The sequence below is a fragment of the Halichondria panicea genome, chromosome 3 (genome assembly GCF_963675165.1).
Source record: "Halichondria panicea chromosome 3, odHalPani1.1, whole genome shotgun sequence".
Taxonomy (NCBI): domain Eukaryota; kingdom Metazoa; phylum Porifera; class Demospongiae; order Suberitida; family Halichondriidae; genus Halichondria; species Halichondria panicea.
The window spans coordinates 1,453,310-1,470,596 of NC_087379.1; the positions used below are offsets into that span (position 1 = coordinate 1,453,310).

The following is a 17,287-nucleotide window of genomic DNA, read 5'->3' on the forward strand; positions in this document are numbered from 1 at the left end:
TATAGGATATACCACACCTAAGAGGAGGATATGCACCTCCGCCTCGGAGTAACCACGGTAGCGGAGGATCCTCCGAGTAGATGTGGCATATCTGACTTATACCACGTGATCGTAGCACTATAAAAGGACCTCCCCCTAGCAACAATTCAATCATGATGCAGACTGCAAAAAAGAACACGACTATGCCGGATTTTGCAGCCATCAAAGAGCTAGTTGAGCAACATGTTGACTCCTACAGATGCTCAAGAGCTTCCTCGGTCAAGCGTTGACCATTCGACGTCCCTTACTGGAGTTGCAAGCTCTTCTTGGATAAAATGTATCTAAACCACGCCCATGGAAGCTTAGCCATCTTGTTGGAGAGCACCTTCCGTGTTTCTGCCGTCGCTTTGAGTCTTAGCACCGTCAAGCATGGCTCCTTCTCTTTGCTTACTTTCTTGAACAAATGAAAAAACTAAAAAACAACTTGAAAAACTTGTTCATGCCTGGGCTGTATGCTAATATTCTATATATTCTACAGCTGTTGACCGATGAGATCAATTAGTGGTGACGTAAGTGTGGTATAAAAACATAAAATACAGTACGTGTATTATAATAGTTGTCTATTATAGCTATGTATAGGATATACAACACCTAAGAGGAGGATATATGCACCCATATATCCTCCGCTACCGTGGTTACTCCGAGGCGGAGCCGAGGGGTGTGTAACCACGGTAGCGGAGGATATATAGGGTGCATATCCTCCGAGTAGGTGTGGCATATCTGACTTATACCACGTGACCGCAGCACTATAAAAGGACCTCCCCCTAGCAACAATTCAATCACGATGCAGATTGCAAAAAAGAACAAGACTATGCCGGATTTTGCAGCCGTCAAAGAGCTAGTTGAGCAACATGTTGACTCCTACAGATGCTCAAGAGCTTCCTTGGTCCAAGCGTTGACCATTCGACGTCCCTTACTGGAGTTGCAAGCTCTTCTTGTATCTAAACCGCGCCCATGGACCCATGGAAGCTTAGCCATCTTGTTGGAGAGCACCTTCCGTGTTTCTGCCGTCGCTTTGAGTCTTAGTACCGTCAAGCATGGCTCTTTTCTCTTTGCTTACTTTCTTGAACAAATGAAAAGACTAAAAAACAACTTGAAAAACTGTGCATGCCTGGGGCTGTATGCTAATATTCTATATATCCTACAGCTGTTGACCAATGAGATCAATTTGTGGTGACGTAAGTGTGGTATAAAGCACTGTATTCACAAGAGATGGTGTTTGAGAAGGTGCAGCTACGTGCATGAGGTTGTCTAGACTCAAGTGCCCCTAGCAATCTCTGTGCTTGCATTGAGAGAGGGTCGTATCATCATAACATGGGGAATCAGTGCTCTCAAAATTATTTTGCAACCTGTCATCAGGAATTTGGTGCATCTAACACTATAATTCCTGCGCCTCGCGTATGTCGTACCTCCTCTAGCTGTTATCACATGTCCTATAGCTAACTTAGACTCATTCCAAAGAAATTATTTGCTGACGTGAATTGATCCAGAATAGCATCTTTAGCCATAATTAATTTTGTTTGCCACTATGATGTCAAACTATGTGAAATGACGACATTGATGCCTATTGTTCCATAGCCTCGATCCCAAGCCGCTATATCAAAAGAGAAAGAAATCCACTCCTGACGGCAAACAGTGGATACCAGGCTGCTCTCTTTTCTCCAAAGGGCCTGGGGTCGAAGGGATCGAGGGCCTCGAGGCTTATTATTCCCCTAATTATTCTAAAAGTATTTCGAGCATAATTGCTCATACATTATCATTACATGAACATTAAATTATCAGCATTGTGGGTTATCAAAAATAGACTTTGAGTATCTATAATTTAATTATGGTATAGAAAAAATGTATCATAATATTATAGGCTAGCCAAAATTATCGCTCAATTTTGCTCGGGGGTATATGACATCACCTTCGTGCTCTCTTGGCAACTGCATATCACAATTATTGTGCACATTAATTATGTCTCTATATCCTACATTGGCATACCTCCTAGTCCACGATTTGCTTGGTCCTCTAGCATACTTAGTGTGGCCATAAAAGCATCTTAGCTTGGTGATGCGTATCTGTATCTGTATCTATAATTATTTATGACAAAAACAATGTTGTAAACGGGTGTAATTATAAAATATCTGCATGTCTACAGCGAAATTCAATTTAACACTGGTGTGAGTGATATATGTAACTGTATATAGGTACTCCTTGCGCCTCCCCAGGCTCTCTACCAGGCCAAATTACCGTTCCAATCTTGAGCTGATCTTTTCCTATCGTTACTTTGCTCAGGAAAGGCTATTCTTATAAGATGGTTGTGCTGACTTTTGAGCACAGGTGGCCTATAGACCGACGAGGCTTTGATTCGAGAGCACTCAGGAAAGTGTCGAGATAGCAGTTAGGGCTTCGAAGCCACTTCAGCAGCATTGCATGGAAACAATCTCCAACGTTCCAATGATTGTTTATCTGAATGCCATCCAAATCAGACTCAGACAAACCCAGATAATTCCCAATGCCTAACCACTTGGTCTTTCCACTATACGCAGCGTCATACAGAGCGTTGAGGTACGGCTTGTCGGAGGGGGAGAGTTTGACTGTAAAAATGAATGCATGTATGGATATAGAACTTGCAATATATATAGAGGAGTCGGTGGTGACTGACTGATATACCGTATAGCGGGAAATTTTCATGAGGCATACCAAGTTTTTCGAGGGTAGAGCAGTTAATGCGAAATTAAAACTGGGAGAAACTTCCACGCACCGGTATTTTAATAGTTCTTGGTGGGTGTGGTTTCCTGGCATTGAAACGCGAATATTATACAACTACGAAACTCTCTTTTGAGGGCTCTCAAGCCATTTAGCGAAAATTTCCCGCTATGTGTGTATGCTTTAGGGTATAGGTTTTGAGGACAATAATGTTGCAAGCTTCCTATATAGATGATCTATACGTCCTGTGGGAAATGTGGACATTATATTATTATGGTGCATATAACTATAGGATGCAATAGTCAAAATCCCTGCTATGGAGGAATCGGTATCGCAGCAAATGCCAAAGAAAACCTCAGAAACAGTGAGGAAGGTGTTTATCAGTTACTCACATACCACATTGGTAAGCTTACATATGTACCCTAATCCCAACACAACTATACTCACATAAGACAAATTAGTTTAACATATAAATAGGCTCAGTTCCTAAGCATCATGCAGGAATTAGAACAATTTCTTATCAAGCCCGTCTCTTATCAGCAGCTAATGCATGCATGAAGATGTTTTCTAGTGAGTGTGATGGTAAAATATTTCTGTGCACTATAAATCCACTCACTTTGCCCGTGGGAAGGTGCAGCTAGCTGTAAGTGTAGCTGACCTGAGGCTGATCCATGGGCGTCTACATGCATGTGCGTGAAAGATAACATACAGTATAATGTTACAGTATAATGTTACAGTATAGCTTTCGTGTTTCTGTAGTACTTACTGTTTGTGGCCGGAGAGGGTGACACTCCTCCTAAAATTACAAAAATATTCGTATTATAGCTAAACACCTTAGAGCATGCAGTAGTTAAATTTAAATAGCAACCGGGGGTAGCTAGATGTTCGACCTTGAGAATCGGAAACGGTGGGCAAAATGTAATGCATAAGTAAAGCTATACATATACATGTATGATTTTGTGGATGGACACAACACCGTAAATCTTCTGTAGAAAATCAAGATCTTTCTTCGAAGGCCCATTAGCATAACTTAGATGTCTTTTTTCACTGAGACTGCCATCAGCCTCCACTTTTGATAAATCTCGAGTCTTGTGCTCCTTCTTTTTAAGCCAGTCCACATCAAACCTATATATAGACATGACATGCAACAGATCATAGCCAGCCACCTTCGGTATAGCCTCGATTCAAGCCTGGTGGCCTGGTTTCGAGGCCTGATCATATACATGACGTCACCCGAAACGCGGATGGTTTCATCCGGTGTCATAAAATTTTAGGCCCCCCCCCGGGCCTAGAATTTTAACATTTTAGGCCCCCTCTTAAAATTTTAGGCCCCCCATTAACAGCGCAACAGCGGTAACATTATGTGACAGTGCATTCTCAAAATACGCCAATACAGTCTTCTATGGTCTTCACATATATGTATGTCAGTTACTGAATGCAGCTCTCCTCACACACACACATTTCATGCATGTACAGTAGTATACCACTGGTCTCACAGCCATCACACTGCACCATGTCATTCTATGAATCAGGCCTCATGCAGCACGAAGCACATAGGTGCCAACTGTCCCGAATTGGTCAGGACTGTCCAAGATTACCCTTGTCCCGAAAGAAAACTGCTATTGTGATTCCACCATGATACAACAGTTTCTCTCTTGACTTCTATCTGTGATTCCACATTACTTGAGAGCTGAGCCAGTGATGCTATTGGAGCATCCCCGCAACAATTTACATCTTCTATGTATAGGAAAACATGGAGGAAGATATGAATTGTTGTCTTTGCACTGAAATTGTGTGTTTTATACTTTTTGTCCTGAAATTTGGCTGAGAAAGTAAGCATGAAGTTGCAAATAATTATGGCGATAGCTATGCAACAACATCGATTGTCTTACAGGAAGATCCAACATTGCAGAGCTGCATCAAAGCATTTAACTCTTATAGGTAAAGCATGAGTAACTTGAAAGGTAAATCTTCCTTCACTTTGAATTCTATGATAGAATAATAATGCAAACATGTTTGCTACTTTGATACAGAGTCTTTGCATGCATTCAGTCTCTTTGATGCTTTGTCAACTAATAGAGCCAACCTTACTATATTATTATATCTCTTTGACTTTGTTCTATCCTGCAGAAAAGGATAGCAGAAGAGGGGGGCCTAATCTCACAGTGGGGGGCCTAGAATGTTAACATTTTGGACCCCCTGGGGGGCCTAAACTGTTAACATTCTAGGCCCGGGGGGCCCAAAATTTTATGACACCGGTTCTATTGCGTTTCCAATCCCTCTCCCTCCTATCTATGGTACAGTGTAGCTTGTCAACTTTTAGCAATGGTGAACAATTTTAAACCATACCCCTTTTGAATGCTTGCGGTACATTTTTGCATTTTTGTGTGGAAATTCTTGAAATGCCATCGTTCCGAAATTCCAGAACTGTACACGAAAACCTGGCAATAGTTACCATACGTAGTATCAGATTGTGGAGTATGGCCCGCGAGACTACGTGCAGGGTTGTATCAGTTCACCAAAGTTGTACTCAGCCCCACCCCTCATAGCTAAATACTCTAACGACCGTTTACCACAGCGTTCTGCAATGCATTCAGCCCCAACCCTCTTATCATTCTGTGTGTACTGATCCTTTACCAAACCTTCAAACATAATTATATAAAAATAGGAATACACATTGGGACTAACTACAACTTATGCTAAACAGATTTCTTTTGTTATGGGGATCCTGTACAAAACAAAACAGTTTTGAATCACAATAATTGTAACACATTATTTTATCCTTACTCTTGTATGCATCTTCCAAATATTTCAGGTCTGTAACAGAAGGATCCTCTGCCAGAAACTGCCTTTTGTGAAGGCCTTCGATGATTACTTCGTCTTCCTCTGGTATACCACTATCACGCAGTGACTTGAGTCTACGCAGATCCGGATTCTTGAACCAGTGTACATCGAACCTGAGAAGAGATAAATCAGTCAACCACCCAATTATTGGAGCTAACATAAGACAAAGTGCAAAGTGAAGATAAATAGAAATTCAGTGCACATTTACCCATAGTGCATGATGCTGAGTGGGTCATAGTCTTGTGACAAGGTGTACTTTTTCTGAATTTCATATTTGTCCAGTCCATGCCAAATGTCGAGACTCCATCTTTTGAATTTTTAGTACTGAAACGATCAGAATCATTCGTTGTCTTAATTTCTTGTCAATGTACTTGTTTAAAACCTGCCACAACTCTGACCGCTGGTGTTCGTGCTCAAACCCCAAGGCATGTCCAAACTGATGGATGACCAGACTTCTCCTGCTTCTTATTTTGCTTGACAATGATAAATTCGTCAGTAAGATCTAGCACCATAGTCGGCTTGCTTCCGCACTCTTTGGCATGCATGCCCACCATTGACCAATAACCCTCTGACTTGGTACCTTTCATCTCTAAATAAGTGGGGGGGCAAATCAAGTTGACTGTACATACTTTTAATTGGCTTACCTGCAAACTTGACTCGTATGTCGGCCTTGTTTAATACTTCACATAGGTTAAATTCTGGAATGTTGCTATTCATCGGATCTTTCCGCCAGGCTTCGTTAGCCCAGTCCAATATTTGCTGAGTAGTCACTCCAATACGCCAGCTATCTAGGACTGGAGGATTCATGAAGTACACCTTAAGTATCTCTCTCTGCCAAACTTTTTCACATTGAACCACAGCTGCGGCTCCATCATGATGCTCAGTTTCCGCTTGGAGTGGTAGTGGTTCACATTCGGGCCCAGTTGAGCAGAACTGTATTGAGAAACAAATTACTGAGTATAGACACATGCATACATGCAATCTCCAGTTCTACAAGACTCCTGTAAATAATCATATTCAAGTTGAGCTTGGCGCTCATTAGCTTTTACAGCTACATATATACCTCCAATGCGTCGTCACATGTCTCAATGAAAACCCCACCTATAGTACTACATGTATACACTCACCGCACACATCTCTTCTTCTCCGTCCACGTCACTAGGTAACTGTACACGGCAATAATACAAAGGTTGATTGCCATGCATACATAATTATAATGTATAGAGACTATTATATTAGTTACGGACCATAGCATCCTTTATGGAGGAAAGAGGCCATTTATGTTACCTTTAAAAATCTCCCACAACTCGTATAAATTAAGTTGTGGGCGGATGGAATGCAGAGCTACCAACTGTACATGATGCAGTGTTTGTTCATGAATTATTCATGATTGTTTTTGAGACATTGTTTCTTTTATGTGTTATACTGTTGCACTACTCATAAGTAACTATTACAGCGCTTGCTAGCTATCAGTACGCTAACTAGATGGCAAAACTTTACCGCAAAGATCTTGTGGGAAAAATAGTAGAGAAAGAAAGACTCAAACAAGAACTAAACAGTGACCTAGTAGCAGTTTATGATATTTCTGAGGGCGGCTATTCAAACTGAAGAAAAATACCAGAGTTTACTAGCTATAGTCGGCTAGTTTTCTATACTTCTATACGAGCTAACTTGATGACTGTTTGTAAAATTGTTTTGACATTAATCTCACAGAGCTAGTAGGGCACTCAAGCCACGACAATACATCTTACACTGAATGAATGACAAGCCCCCACCTCCCCCAGTACGGCCATAGCCTGGCATAGGTGGGGATTGATATGTAGTCTACGTGCAAACAATATATTGAAGACACATTAATTTTGTAGCAACTTAGCCAGACAGCTACAGCTTTTCAAGAATTAATAAACATAATGGCCCTATAGGCAACATAAACTTGTACTATAGTCTACTTACCTGATCTCTTCCCTCAGCTATTTTGTGCAATGTTTATATATCACCTTGGTTGTTCGACTTCTCCAAGTTTATAAACAAAGGTATCATTACTGTTATTAAATGTTTAATATTTTGATACCACAAAAAAGTGAGTTGTAGGAACAATTCAGATCATTCCAACTTTTGTCCAAGCTTTCTGGCTGTGCAAATATATGGCATATTGCACTGCGGTGACTTGTTAGCTTTGATGTGCCTGGCTTCACTGTGCAATATGCCATATATTTGCACTGTGGTTTCTTTGATCTTTTCCTCAAACATGCAACAAGAGTATAAATGTTCGTGGTTGCATTGGCCTAACATAATAACATTAAATTGGAGAAGTCGAACAAGCCAAGCTTCAGGTGATATATAAACATTGCACAAAATGGCTGAGAGAAGAGATCAGGTAAGTAGACTATAGTACAAGTTTATGATGCTAGCCCAGGGCCATTTATAAATAAATTCCTGAGCTATAGCTGTAGCTGTCTGGCTATTAAAGTTTTTTTGGCTACAAAATTAATGTGTTCTTCAATATAATTATTGTTTGCACGTACATATCAATCCCCACCTATGGCCGTACTGGGGAAGGTGGGGGTTTCTCATTCATTCAGTGTAAGATGTATTGTCGTGGCTTGAGTGCCCCTACTAGCTCTGTGAGATTAATGTCAAAACAATTTCACAAACAGTCATCAAGTTAGCTCATGTAGAAGTAGAAAACTAGCCTACTAGCTAGTAAACTCTGGCATTTTTCTTCAGTTTAAATAGCCGCCCTCAGAAATATCATAAACTGCTACTAGGTCACTGTTTAGTTCTCGTTTGAGTCTTTCTTTTCTATTTTGCCCACAAGATCTTTGGGGTAAAGTTTTTCCATCTACAAGCGCTGTAATATGAGTAGTGCAACAGTATAGACACATAAAATAATAGAAACAATGTCTCAAAAACAAATCATGAGCAAACACTGCATCGTGTACAGTTGGTAGCTCTGCATTCCATCCGGCCACAACTTAATTTATACGAGTTGTGGGAGATTTTTAAAGGTCACATAAATGGCCTCTTTCCTCTATAATTTCACTGTGCAATATGCCATATATTTGCACTGTGGTTTCTTTGATCTTTTGCTCAAACAGCAACAACTAATAAAATAGTCTCTATTTAATAATTATGATTATTATGTATGCATGGCAATCAACCTTTGTATTATTGCCGTGTACAGTTACCTAGTGACGTGGACGAAGAAGAAGAGATGTGTGCAGTGAGTGTATACATGTATTACTATAATTATGAAGGTGGGGTTTTCATTGAGACATGTGACAACGCATTGGAGGTATATATGTAGCTGTAAAAGCTAATGAGTGCCAAGCTCAACTTAAATATGATTGTTTACAGGAGTCTCGTAGAACTGGAGATTGCATGTATGCATGTGTCTATACTCAGCAATTTGTTTCTCAATACAGTTCTGCTCAACTGGGCCCGAATGTGAACCACTACCACTCCAAGCGGAAACTGAGCATCATGATGGAGCCGCAGCTGTGGTTCAATGTGAAAAAGTTTGGAAGGGGAGAGAGACACTTAAGGTGCACTTCATGAACCCTAAGGTTCTAGAGAGCTGGGGTATTGGAGTGACCCCTGAGCAGATATTGGACTGGGCTAACGAAGCCTGGTGGAAGGGTGAGGACAGCAACGTCCCAAAATTTAAGCCGTGTGAAGTATTAAACAAAGTCGACATACGAGTCAAGTTTGCAGGTAAGCCAATTAAAAGTACATACAGTCAACTTGATTTCCCCCCCCACTTATTTAGGTACCAAGTCGGAGGGTTGCTGGTGGGCAAGCATGCCGATAGGTGCGGAAGCAAGAAGCCGACTATGGTGCTAGATCTTACTGACGAATTTATCATTGTCAAGGAAAAAAAGATTCAATACAGGAGAAGTTTGGTCATCCATGAGTTTGGACATGCCTTGGGGCTTGAGCATGAACACCAGCGCTCTGAGCTGTGGAAGGTTTTAGACAAGTACATTGACACGGAGAAAATGAATGATTCTGATCGTGTCAGTACTAACAGATCAAGAGATGGAGTCTCGACATTTGGCATGGACTGGACAAATAGGAACTTCAAGGAAGGGAAAAAGTACACCTTGTCACAAGACTATGACCCACTCAGTATCATGCACTATGGGTAAATGTGCACTGAATTTCCATTATCTTCACTTTGTCTTATGTTAGCTCCAATAATTGGGTGGTTGACTGATTTATCTCTTCTCAGGTTTGACATGGACTGGTTCAAGGATGAGCGTCTGCGTAGACTCAAGTCACTGCCAGATGATATACCAGAGAAAGACAAAGTGATCATCGAAGGCTTTCACAAGAGGAAGTTGCTGGCGAAGGAGCCTTCTGATACAGACCTGAAATATTTGGAAGATGCATACAAGAGTAAGTATAAAATGACGTGTTACAATTATTATGATTCAAAACTGTTTTGTTTTGTTACAGAATCCCCATAACAAAAGAAAGTTTAGTTGCTGAAACATAAGTTGTAGTTAGTCTCAATGTGTATTCTTTTTGTTAGTCTGGGGGCCAGACCTTTTTCTCAGAGGGGGGAGGGGGAAGAGAGAATCCTAGCTCTCTTGATTTTGCCCCCGAGCTATTAGGTCTGGCCCCCAGACTATCTTTTTGTATGTTTGAAGGTTTGGTAAAGGATCAGTACACACAGAATGATAAGAGGGGTGGGGCTGAATGCATTGCAGAACGCTGTGGTAAAGGGTCGTTAGAGTATTTAGCTATGAGGGGTGGGGCTGAGTACAACTCTGGTGAACTGAAACTCTAATTATAACCATATTGGTATGCTCGGGTTCTGGGACCAGGGTGGTGGTGTGTGTCACTTTTAGTGTTGCATCATTGGTTATTATTTTTGTTTGAGTCATGTATACAAATCTGTCATATCATCGCTATACGTATGGTACGGTGAATTTTTACAAGTAGGGAATGAATTCCTATAAGTGAGTATGGTCATATTACAGAATAGATTAAAAAAAATGTGGGTGAGATTGTATGCATGGTTCCAAAAATAAATAATTTTCAATGATCCTAGAAATACCGTAATTTATGGGTAATAGTTCCAGCTATCCCGCAAGTCTAATGTCTTATAATAGATTCTTTTCCACGCATTTGCAGCCAATTTTTACTGTTTTGTCTGAGGATTTCCAACATCCATTTTCTTTCTTTGCGAAGTGTACTTGTTGATTCAATTGCTTGCACTCTACTCTATTCATAATCACTGCAGGTAGGCCTTTTTTAATGCCACAGTCTGTAGTCTGGATTTGATATGCTGGAAACTCGTCTGCGTTGTATGCACAAGTGTAGCTCCAAGAGCAGATGCTGTTGTCCCCGGCCGCACGAGTCAGATCTCTCTGAAAAGTTTGACAGTTATCAAGATGTTTTTGTTCATCTGTTACACTGTCTTCTTTTTTTAGATCCTCGAGGTTCAAGTAAATTTCAGGGTAGACAAAAAAGGGAAACAGAGATGTATGCATTCCCAGGTTGTTCACATCTCCAAAATCTTGAGCTAACAATTGCTTGAGGCTGAGGCATGCTCCTTGCAAAGAAACCATTTTTTCTTCACTGGTAGAATTGCTATTGTCATTACTAGTTCTGTCCACATTTGCTGTTGAAATGCAGGATTCTCCTGTGCAGTCAACTTGTCTTGTATCAGGTAGAGATTCGAGTGTGTGAGAATGGGCTGGTGCTCCGGAGATTAGTGGTAAAGCACTTGTGGTTGCTAATAGAGCAATTAGCAATAGAAAGAATGTTCTGCACAATGTAAATGCTGCCATGGTTAGTTGTAGTTGATAGACTGTTATAAGGTTCCATTTCTGCTGTATTTTATAGCAAGACTTAATTGCTGAAGTGACAACTCAAGCATAGGGTATATTTATTATTCTTAGAGTAACTAGACAAAGATGTGAGCTAATTCCAATTGCAACATAAATCATTAAGGAAGCATCAAGGTATGCGTAATAGTTTGCCTCATCTACTGCATTATACAGTGTGACTGAAACCGAATATTATGATAGCTTTCAGTCTGGGTAGTGCAGTCTATTTTTAAGTTTTGGTAAGGGATCGATGGATACACAGAAAGATAAGAGGGGTGGGGCTGCTGTTGCAGTAAGGAGGCTAAGAGGGTGGGGCTGAGTCCACCCTAGCCTGATTAAAATAATCGGCCTGGTCCGAGGCTAAGTCCACCCAGGATTGATAAACTGGTGTGTGTCACTATAGCTACACTACATACAATACATGCACTGTTTGAATTTTGGTTTACAAGTGGGGAAATCCTGAATAATCGTTATGCTAATAAGTGAGTGTGGTGATAGATATCATGTATAGAATGTAGATAGGTGAGATTGACTGTATGGTTAAATAATTTTCAGTGCCTAAAAAAATCATCCTAGATAAACAGGTATAGTCCAGCTATCCCGCAAGTCTAATAATCGTTTTCTTGTGTGATTTTTTCGAATTTGCAGCCAATGTTTATATCTTTGTCTGCAGAATTCCAACATCCATTTTCTTTTTTTGCAAAGTGTACCGACTGAGTTAATTGTTGGCATTTGAAGCTATTCCGTAGGCTTTCTTTCGGCTTACTGCAGTTTGTGGCCTGAATTTGGTAGTGTGGAAACTCGTCAGCTTTGTATTCACAAGTGTAGCTCCAGGAGCAGATGCCACCTTCACGAGCCAGTCCTACCAGCAAAGTTTCACAGTTTTCAAGATGTTTTTGTTCAGCTGTTATACTTCTGTCTTTTTCGAAGTCCAAGTAAATTTCAGGGTAGGCAAAAAAGGGGAATAGAGATTTACTCGCTTCCTTCACCTCTCCAAAATCTTCGGCTAATCGTTGCTCAAGACTGAGACATCCTTGTGAAGAAGCGTTAGAATTGCTATTGTCATTACTAGTTCTGTTCACATTTACTGTTGAATTGCATGATTCTCCTGTGCAGTCAACTTGTCTTGCTTGTCTTGTATCAGGTAGAGATTCGAGTGTTTGAGGAGGATGGGCTGGTACTCTTGAGATTAGTGGTAAAGCACTTGTGGCTGCTAATAGAGCAATTAGCAATAGAAAGAATGTTCTGCACAATGTAAATGCTGCCATGGTTAGTTGTAGTTGATAGACTGTTGTAAGGTTCCATTTCTGCTGTATTTTTATAGCAAGACTTACTAAAATGACAACTCGTTGGGTATATTCTTAGAGTAACTATAGACAAAGATACATGTGAGCTAATTCCAATTGCATCCTCACATCAAGGAAGTGGACCAGAAAATCAAGGTATGTATTATCATGGTGTTATAGTTTGCCTCATCCAGTGTGTTATACAGTGTGACTGAAATTGAATGAACACGTTGTTTACTTTTTGGATTAGATTCTACTATATATAACTCTAATAATAGCTGTAATATAGTAGAATATAGAATGCAAATAAAAAATTTCATCAAGTCCTTCACAGATTATCCATGCAGCGAATTTACAACTGCATCCTGCGTTTACTTTTTGCAGCTGATAGTCAGGTCCCCACTCGTCATAGCCTTCCGAGTCCATTCGCCAGTCGCCTTGAGTGAATTAAAACCCACTTATTTCTCTCTATAGAAACAACCTGGTGCGTACGAGGGACATGATGGAGCATGCGGTTCAGAGCAACCATGGCAATCAATGTTGAGCATGCATGTATAGTGAGAGAAATATTGTAAAAAATGGTAGTCCATGAGCAAGCAATTGGTTCATCCGGCTATTGGGCAGACACTGCTTGGCATAGGATATTCTTTCACAGCTAGTATTTCCACCAAGTGCATGCATAGATTGTTAGGCCTTCCTCGATGGTGTCTAGCGTGATATGTTAGCAACTATATATATATGAGCATTGCTTCTTAGGAATAGTTCAGCAAACAGCTCTTGCTTCGTGGCTTGCATTTAGTTGGGCATATTTCTTCAATACCTCCTGTTATCAGCTGTTTAACAATGTTATTCGTTCTATGTTTCTGGGCAGATTATGCAACATAACTGGAGCAAAACACAGAGCATAAAACTGTAAATTACAGCTGAAAGTTTGAAAAGTTGCATTCTTAATTCTTGTTGGTCTTATAATATTTCAAAAGTGTTTATAGTTAAACAAACATTTTAGTTTTATATACTACTGCAAGGTGCAAAATATGGCTCATGTTTACAAGCATTTTGTTAGGTTTTTTTTTTCATTGATTTACTGCATAGAAATGGCAAATTTACCGAAGATTTTTGTGGATGCAAATTATGGCTTTCTCACGCAGCTTTACCCTTCTTGTGTTGTGTAAGCTGAGACCTTTCCAAGTTCCTGCGTGCAATTATTCATAGCGAAAACTATTCATACAGTTAGTTTCATTTCACCGAAGCACTAGCATGCACCCGCAGTGCTTTCATTGAGTTTGTCGCAGATTTTACAGCTTTCAACACTCCGTGAAATGAAGCTGATGAAAAAACGGTTTTATACCCCCCAAAAGCAAATTTGTGTTATCGAAGGTAGATGTAACAGGAAGTAAATTATATTAGCTAACCACTGACCATGATATTACAGCTTCATTTCACGGAGTTCAACAATATTGCACATGTATGCGCGGTTATGTACAATTCGCTCTCAATACAGAGGATTCCCTTCAAGCTGCTCAACTGGGCCCGAATGCATGGGAGGAACCACCACCACAAGCAAAAACTGATCAAAATGATGGAGCCCTAGCTGTGGTTCAATGTGAACTAAAAAGAATCTTTAATCGGACTGGGCTAATCAAGGGGTCCACACAGCAAGGGTACCAAGTCGGATGGTTGCTGATCAATGGTGGGAATGCATGCAGCTGGGTCCAAAGTCAAGAAGCTGACTATAATTATAGATAATAACGCATGGTGCTAGATCTCACTGACAAATTTATCTCTTGGGAGCGGTTTGATGTAACCAATTAAAGAAAGCTACACTCACTTCCCACTGTACTATAACAACTGTGATTTTTCTCTCTTCTCAGGTTTGACATGGACTGGCTCGAGGATGAGCAGCGGTCTGCGTAGACACGTAGCTCACTAAAAACAATTCTCAATAGTAAGGATACCAGAGGAAGATAAAGTGATCATCAGAGGTCTTCACAAAAGGCAGGCAGTTACTGGCAGAGAACCACTTTCTGACCTGTATTGTGTAAGCTGCATAAGAACGTGCGAATAATAGAAATAAGTACGTGTGTGCATCACGGTTTATAAGTTGTGATTCAAAAATGTTTAGATCTAAGTATCTATACCAATTGTTACTGTGTAATTTGCTGGAGCACTTATTATTTCAGTGTGTCCACCACGTCCAAAAGTTTTTGGTAAGAGGATCAGTAAAATCTAGAAAAGATAAGGATTAAGAGGGTTGGGCTGAGTCCTACATGCACCGAGCACAGCTTAGCTAGCTGTCCGTACTGCATGAAGTAAACTGTACTGAAACTCCTCACCCATATATAAGTTCTGGGTGCATGTGTGTCACTATATAGATCTATAGCTACACTACATACACTTTTAGTGTTGCATCATCGGTTATTTTATTTACACTTTGTATACAAATCCCTCATATCATCGCTATAGTGAATTTTGGTTTATTACTAGTGGGGAAATCATAATTATGCTAATGAGTGTGGTGATAGATATCATGTATAGAGAATAGATGGGTGAGATTGACTGTATGGTTCCAAAAATAAATAATTTTCAATGCCTAAAAAAATCATCCTAGATAAACAGGTATGGTCCAGCTATCAAGTCTTAATAATCGTTTTCTTGTGTGATTTTTTCGAATTTGCAACCAATGTTTATATCTTTGTCTGCGGAATTCCAACACCCATTTTCTTTTTTTGCGAAGTGTACCGACTGAGTTAATTGTTGGCATTTGAAGCTATTCCGTAGGCTTTCTTTCGGCTTACTGCAGTTTGTGGCTTGAATTTGGTAGTGTGGAAACTCGTCAGCTTTGTATTCACAAGTGTAGCTCCAGGAGCAGATGCCACCTTCACGAGTCAGCCCTCTCTGCAAAGTTTCACAGTTTTCAAGATGTTTTTGTTCAGCTGTTATACTTCTGTCTTTTTCAAAGTCCAAGTAAATTTCAGGGTAGGCAAAAAAGGAGAATAGAGATTTACTCGCTTCCTTCACCTTTCCAAAATCTTCGGCTAATCGTTGCTTGAGGCTGAGGCATCCTTGCAATAAAACGGTAGAACTGCTATTGTCATAACTAGTTCTGTTCACATTTATTGTTGAATTGCACGATTCTCCTGTGCAGTCAACTTGTCTTGCTTGTCTTGTATCAGGTAGAGATTCGAGTGTTTGAGGAGGATGAGCTGGTACTCTTGAGATTAGTGGTAAAGCGCTTGTGGCTGCTAATAGAGCAATTAGCAATAGAAAGAATGTTCTGCACAAAGTAAATGCTGCCATTGTTAGTTGTTGTTGATAGACTGTTGTAAGGTTCCATTTCTGCTGTATTTTTATAGCAAGACTTGCTCAGAAATGCATGACAAGGTGTGTTCTTAGAGTAAATAGACAAAGATGCATGTGACCCAATTGCACAGATCATCAAGGAAGTAGACGAGAATCAAGGTATGTGTTAGTTTTAGTTTGCCTCATCCAGTGTGTTATACAGTCTGACTGAAACTGAATAAAAATGTTGTTTACTTTTGGGGTTGCAAACAGAAATGTATAATGAAATAAATCAAAGTCTTTCGCATTATCCAGCGATTTGCAACTGCATATATATCCTGCGTTTATTTTTTGCAGCTGATAGTCAGGTTCCCACTCCTTGTAGCCTTCCGAGTCACATTCGCCAGTCGCCTTGAGTTAATTAAAACTCACTTTTTTCTCTGTGATGATTTCAGTAACTGTTAAGTACCATATATATGGTATTAGAACATATGTATATAGGAAATATAATAACCTTTAGCCTCATTAGTGGTAATGATGTTCTGTGTATATACTGTGTGTATGATTGTGTCCTGATTTCTTACTAGTCTAGCATGTTCTCTTGTGTTACTAGCTAATTTTAGAATGTTCTCTTTGTGTTCTGAAATAGCTGTTCTTATGATTTATGTTCAGAGTTCCATATTTGTGAATTAATTGAATCTTTTCAAGATATCACATTCTCCCTATAGAAACAACTTGGTGCGTACGAGGGACATGATGGAGCATGCGGTTCAGAGCAACCATGGGGATGCAAATTATAGCTTTCCGAGGCTCAGCTTTACCCTTTTTGTGTTGTGTTTGTCGATAGAGAGAACTGATTAACGTACTCTTGGTTGGCATGCGATGAGTATAAAATTATAAGCTGATCGAGACCTTTCAATTGAGAAGATCGATCTCCATTCAAATTCCATCAGCTCCATGCGCACAGTGGTTATAGCTAAATTCCTGTAAAGCAAATTTGTTTTTGGGAGTAAAACCGTTTTCATCAGCTTCATTTTACGAAGTTTTCGAAGCTGTAAATCTAATTATGAGCGCCAAACTCAATGAAAGCCCTGCGAGTGCGGTTACTTCGGTGGAATGAAACTAACTATAGTTGCACGCAGCAACTTGGACCGTACTCTGGCAGGAATGCGAACGGTGCAAAAGAGCGGTATATGACTTTTTGCTAAAAAGATGCTTTAATTTATAATGGCTGCTCTGTAACGTAACAAACTATCTACAAGTGGAATAATTATATTGCATGTATGCATGCGGTTACTCTACAACTTG

General features: G+C 40.0%; 2 protein-coding genes across 9 annotated transcripts; one reads left to right on the forward strand and one right to left on the reverse strand.

Annotated features, from left to right (window-relative positions):
* Nucleotides 1-1,814: 1,814 nt before the first annotated feature.
* LOC135332900 (uncharacterized) lies at nucleotides 1,815-8,350 on the reverse strand. 6 transcript variants are annotated; one of them, XM_064527818.1, is made up of 11 exons: nucleotides 8,117-8,350; nucleotides 6,705-6,743; nucleotides 6,222-6,510; nucleotides 5,786-6,166; nucleotides 5,521-5,690; nucleotides 3,710-3,858; nucleotides 3,500-3,529; nucleotides 3,350-3,412; nucleotides 2,275-2,621; nucleotides 2,026-2,114; nucleotides 1,815-1,967 (listed from the first exon to the last, which is right to left on the reverse strand). In XM_064527818.1, exons 2-4 carry the CDS (start codon nucleotides 6,711-6,713, stop codon nucleotides 5,991-5,993), a joined length of 474 nt encoding a protein of 157 aa, XP_064383888.1. In that variant the 5' UTR covers nucleotides 6,714-6,743; nucleotides 8,117-8,350; the 3' UTR covers nucleotides 1,815-1,967; nucleotides 2,026-2,114; nucleotides 2,275-2,621; nucleotides 3,350-3,412; nucleotides 3,500-3,529; nucleotides 3,710-3,858; nucleotides 5,521-5,690; nucleotides 5,786-5,990. The 6 variants fall into 6 exon arrangements, with proteins under 6 accessions (XP_064383888.1, XP_064383884.1, XP_064383885.1 ...); XM_064527814.1 differs by having other exon boundaries at nucleotides 3,500-3,858; XM_064527815.1 differs by having other exon boundaries at nucleotides 3,500-3,858; nucleotides 8,103-8,350.
* Nucleotides 7,826-14,768, forward strand: LOC135332901 (uncharacterized). 3 transcript variants are annotated; one of them, XM_064527822.1, is made up of 8 exons: nucleotides 7,826-7,954; nucleotides 8,762-8,800; nucleotides 9,003-9,291; nucleotides 9,347-9,721; nucleotides 9,809-9,975; nucleotides 10,826-13,929; nucleotides 14,202-14,390; nucleotides 14,572-14,768. In XM_064527822.1, the coding sequence occupies exons 1-4, from the start codon at nucleotides 7,934-7,936 to the stop codon at nucleotides 9,418-9,420; spliced, it is 423 nt and encodes a 140-aa protein (XP_064383892.1). In that variant the 5' UTR covers nucleotides 7,826-7,933; the 3' UTR covers nucleotides 9,421-9,721; nucleotides 9,809-9,975; nucleotides 10,826-13,929; nucleotides 14,202-14,390; nucleotides 14,572-14,768. The 3 variants fall into 3 exon arrangements, with proteins under 3 accessions (XP_064383892.1, XP_064383891.1, XP_064383890.1); XM_064527821.1 differs by having other exon boundaries at nucleotides 10,826-14,390; XM_064527820.1 differs by lacking the exons at nucleotides 10,826-13,929; nucleotides 14,202-14,390; nucleotides 14,572-14,768 and adding an exon at nucleotides 10,036-10,788.
* Nucleotides 14,769-17,287: the final 2,519 nt, after the last annotated feature.

Coding starts and splice junctions, on each gene's coding strand:
- LOC135332900 (XM_064527818.1), bottom strand. Junction 6,167..6,221: donor CATACGAGTCAAGTTTGCAG/GTAAGCCAATTA, acceptor CCACTTATTTAG/AGATGAAAGGTACCAAGTCA.
- LOC135332901 (XM_064527821.1), top strand. CDS start 7,934: ATGGCTGAGAGAAGAGATCAG. Junction 7,955..8,761: donor TGGCTGAGAGAAGAGATCAG/GTAAGTAGACTA, acceptor TGCCGTGTACAG/TTACCTAGTGACGTGGACGA. Junction 8,801..9,002: donor AAGAAGAAGAGATGTGTGCA/GTGAGTGTATAC, acceptor TTCTCAATACAG/TTCTGCTCAACTGGGCCCGA.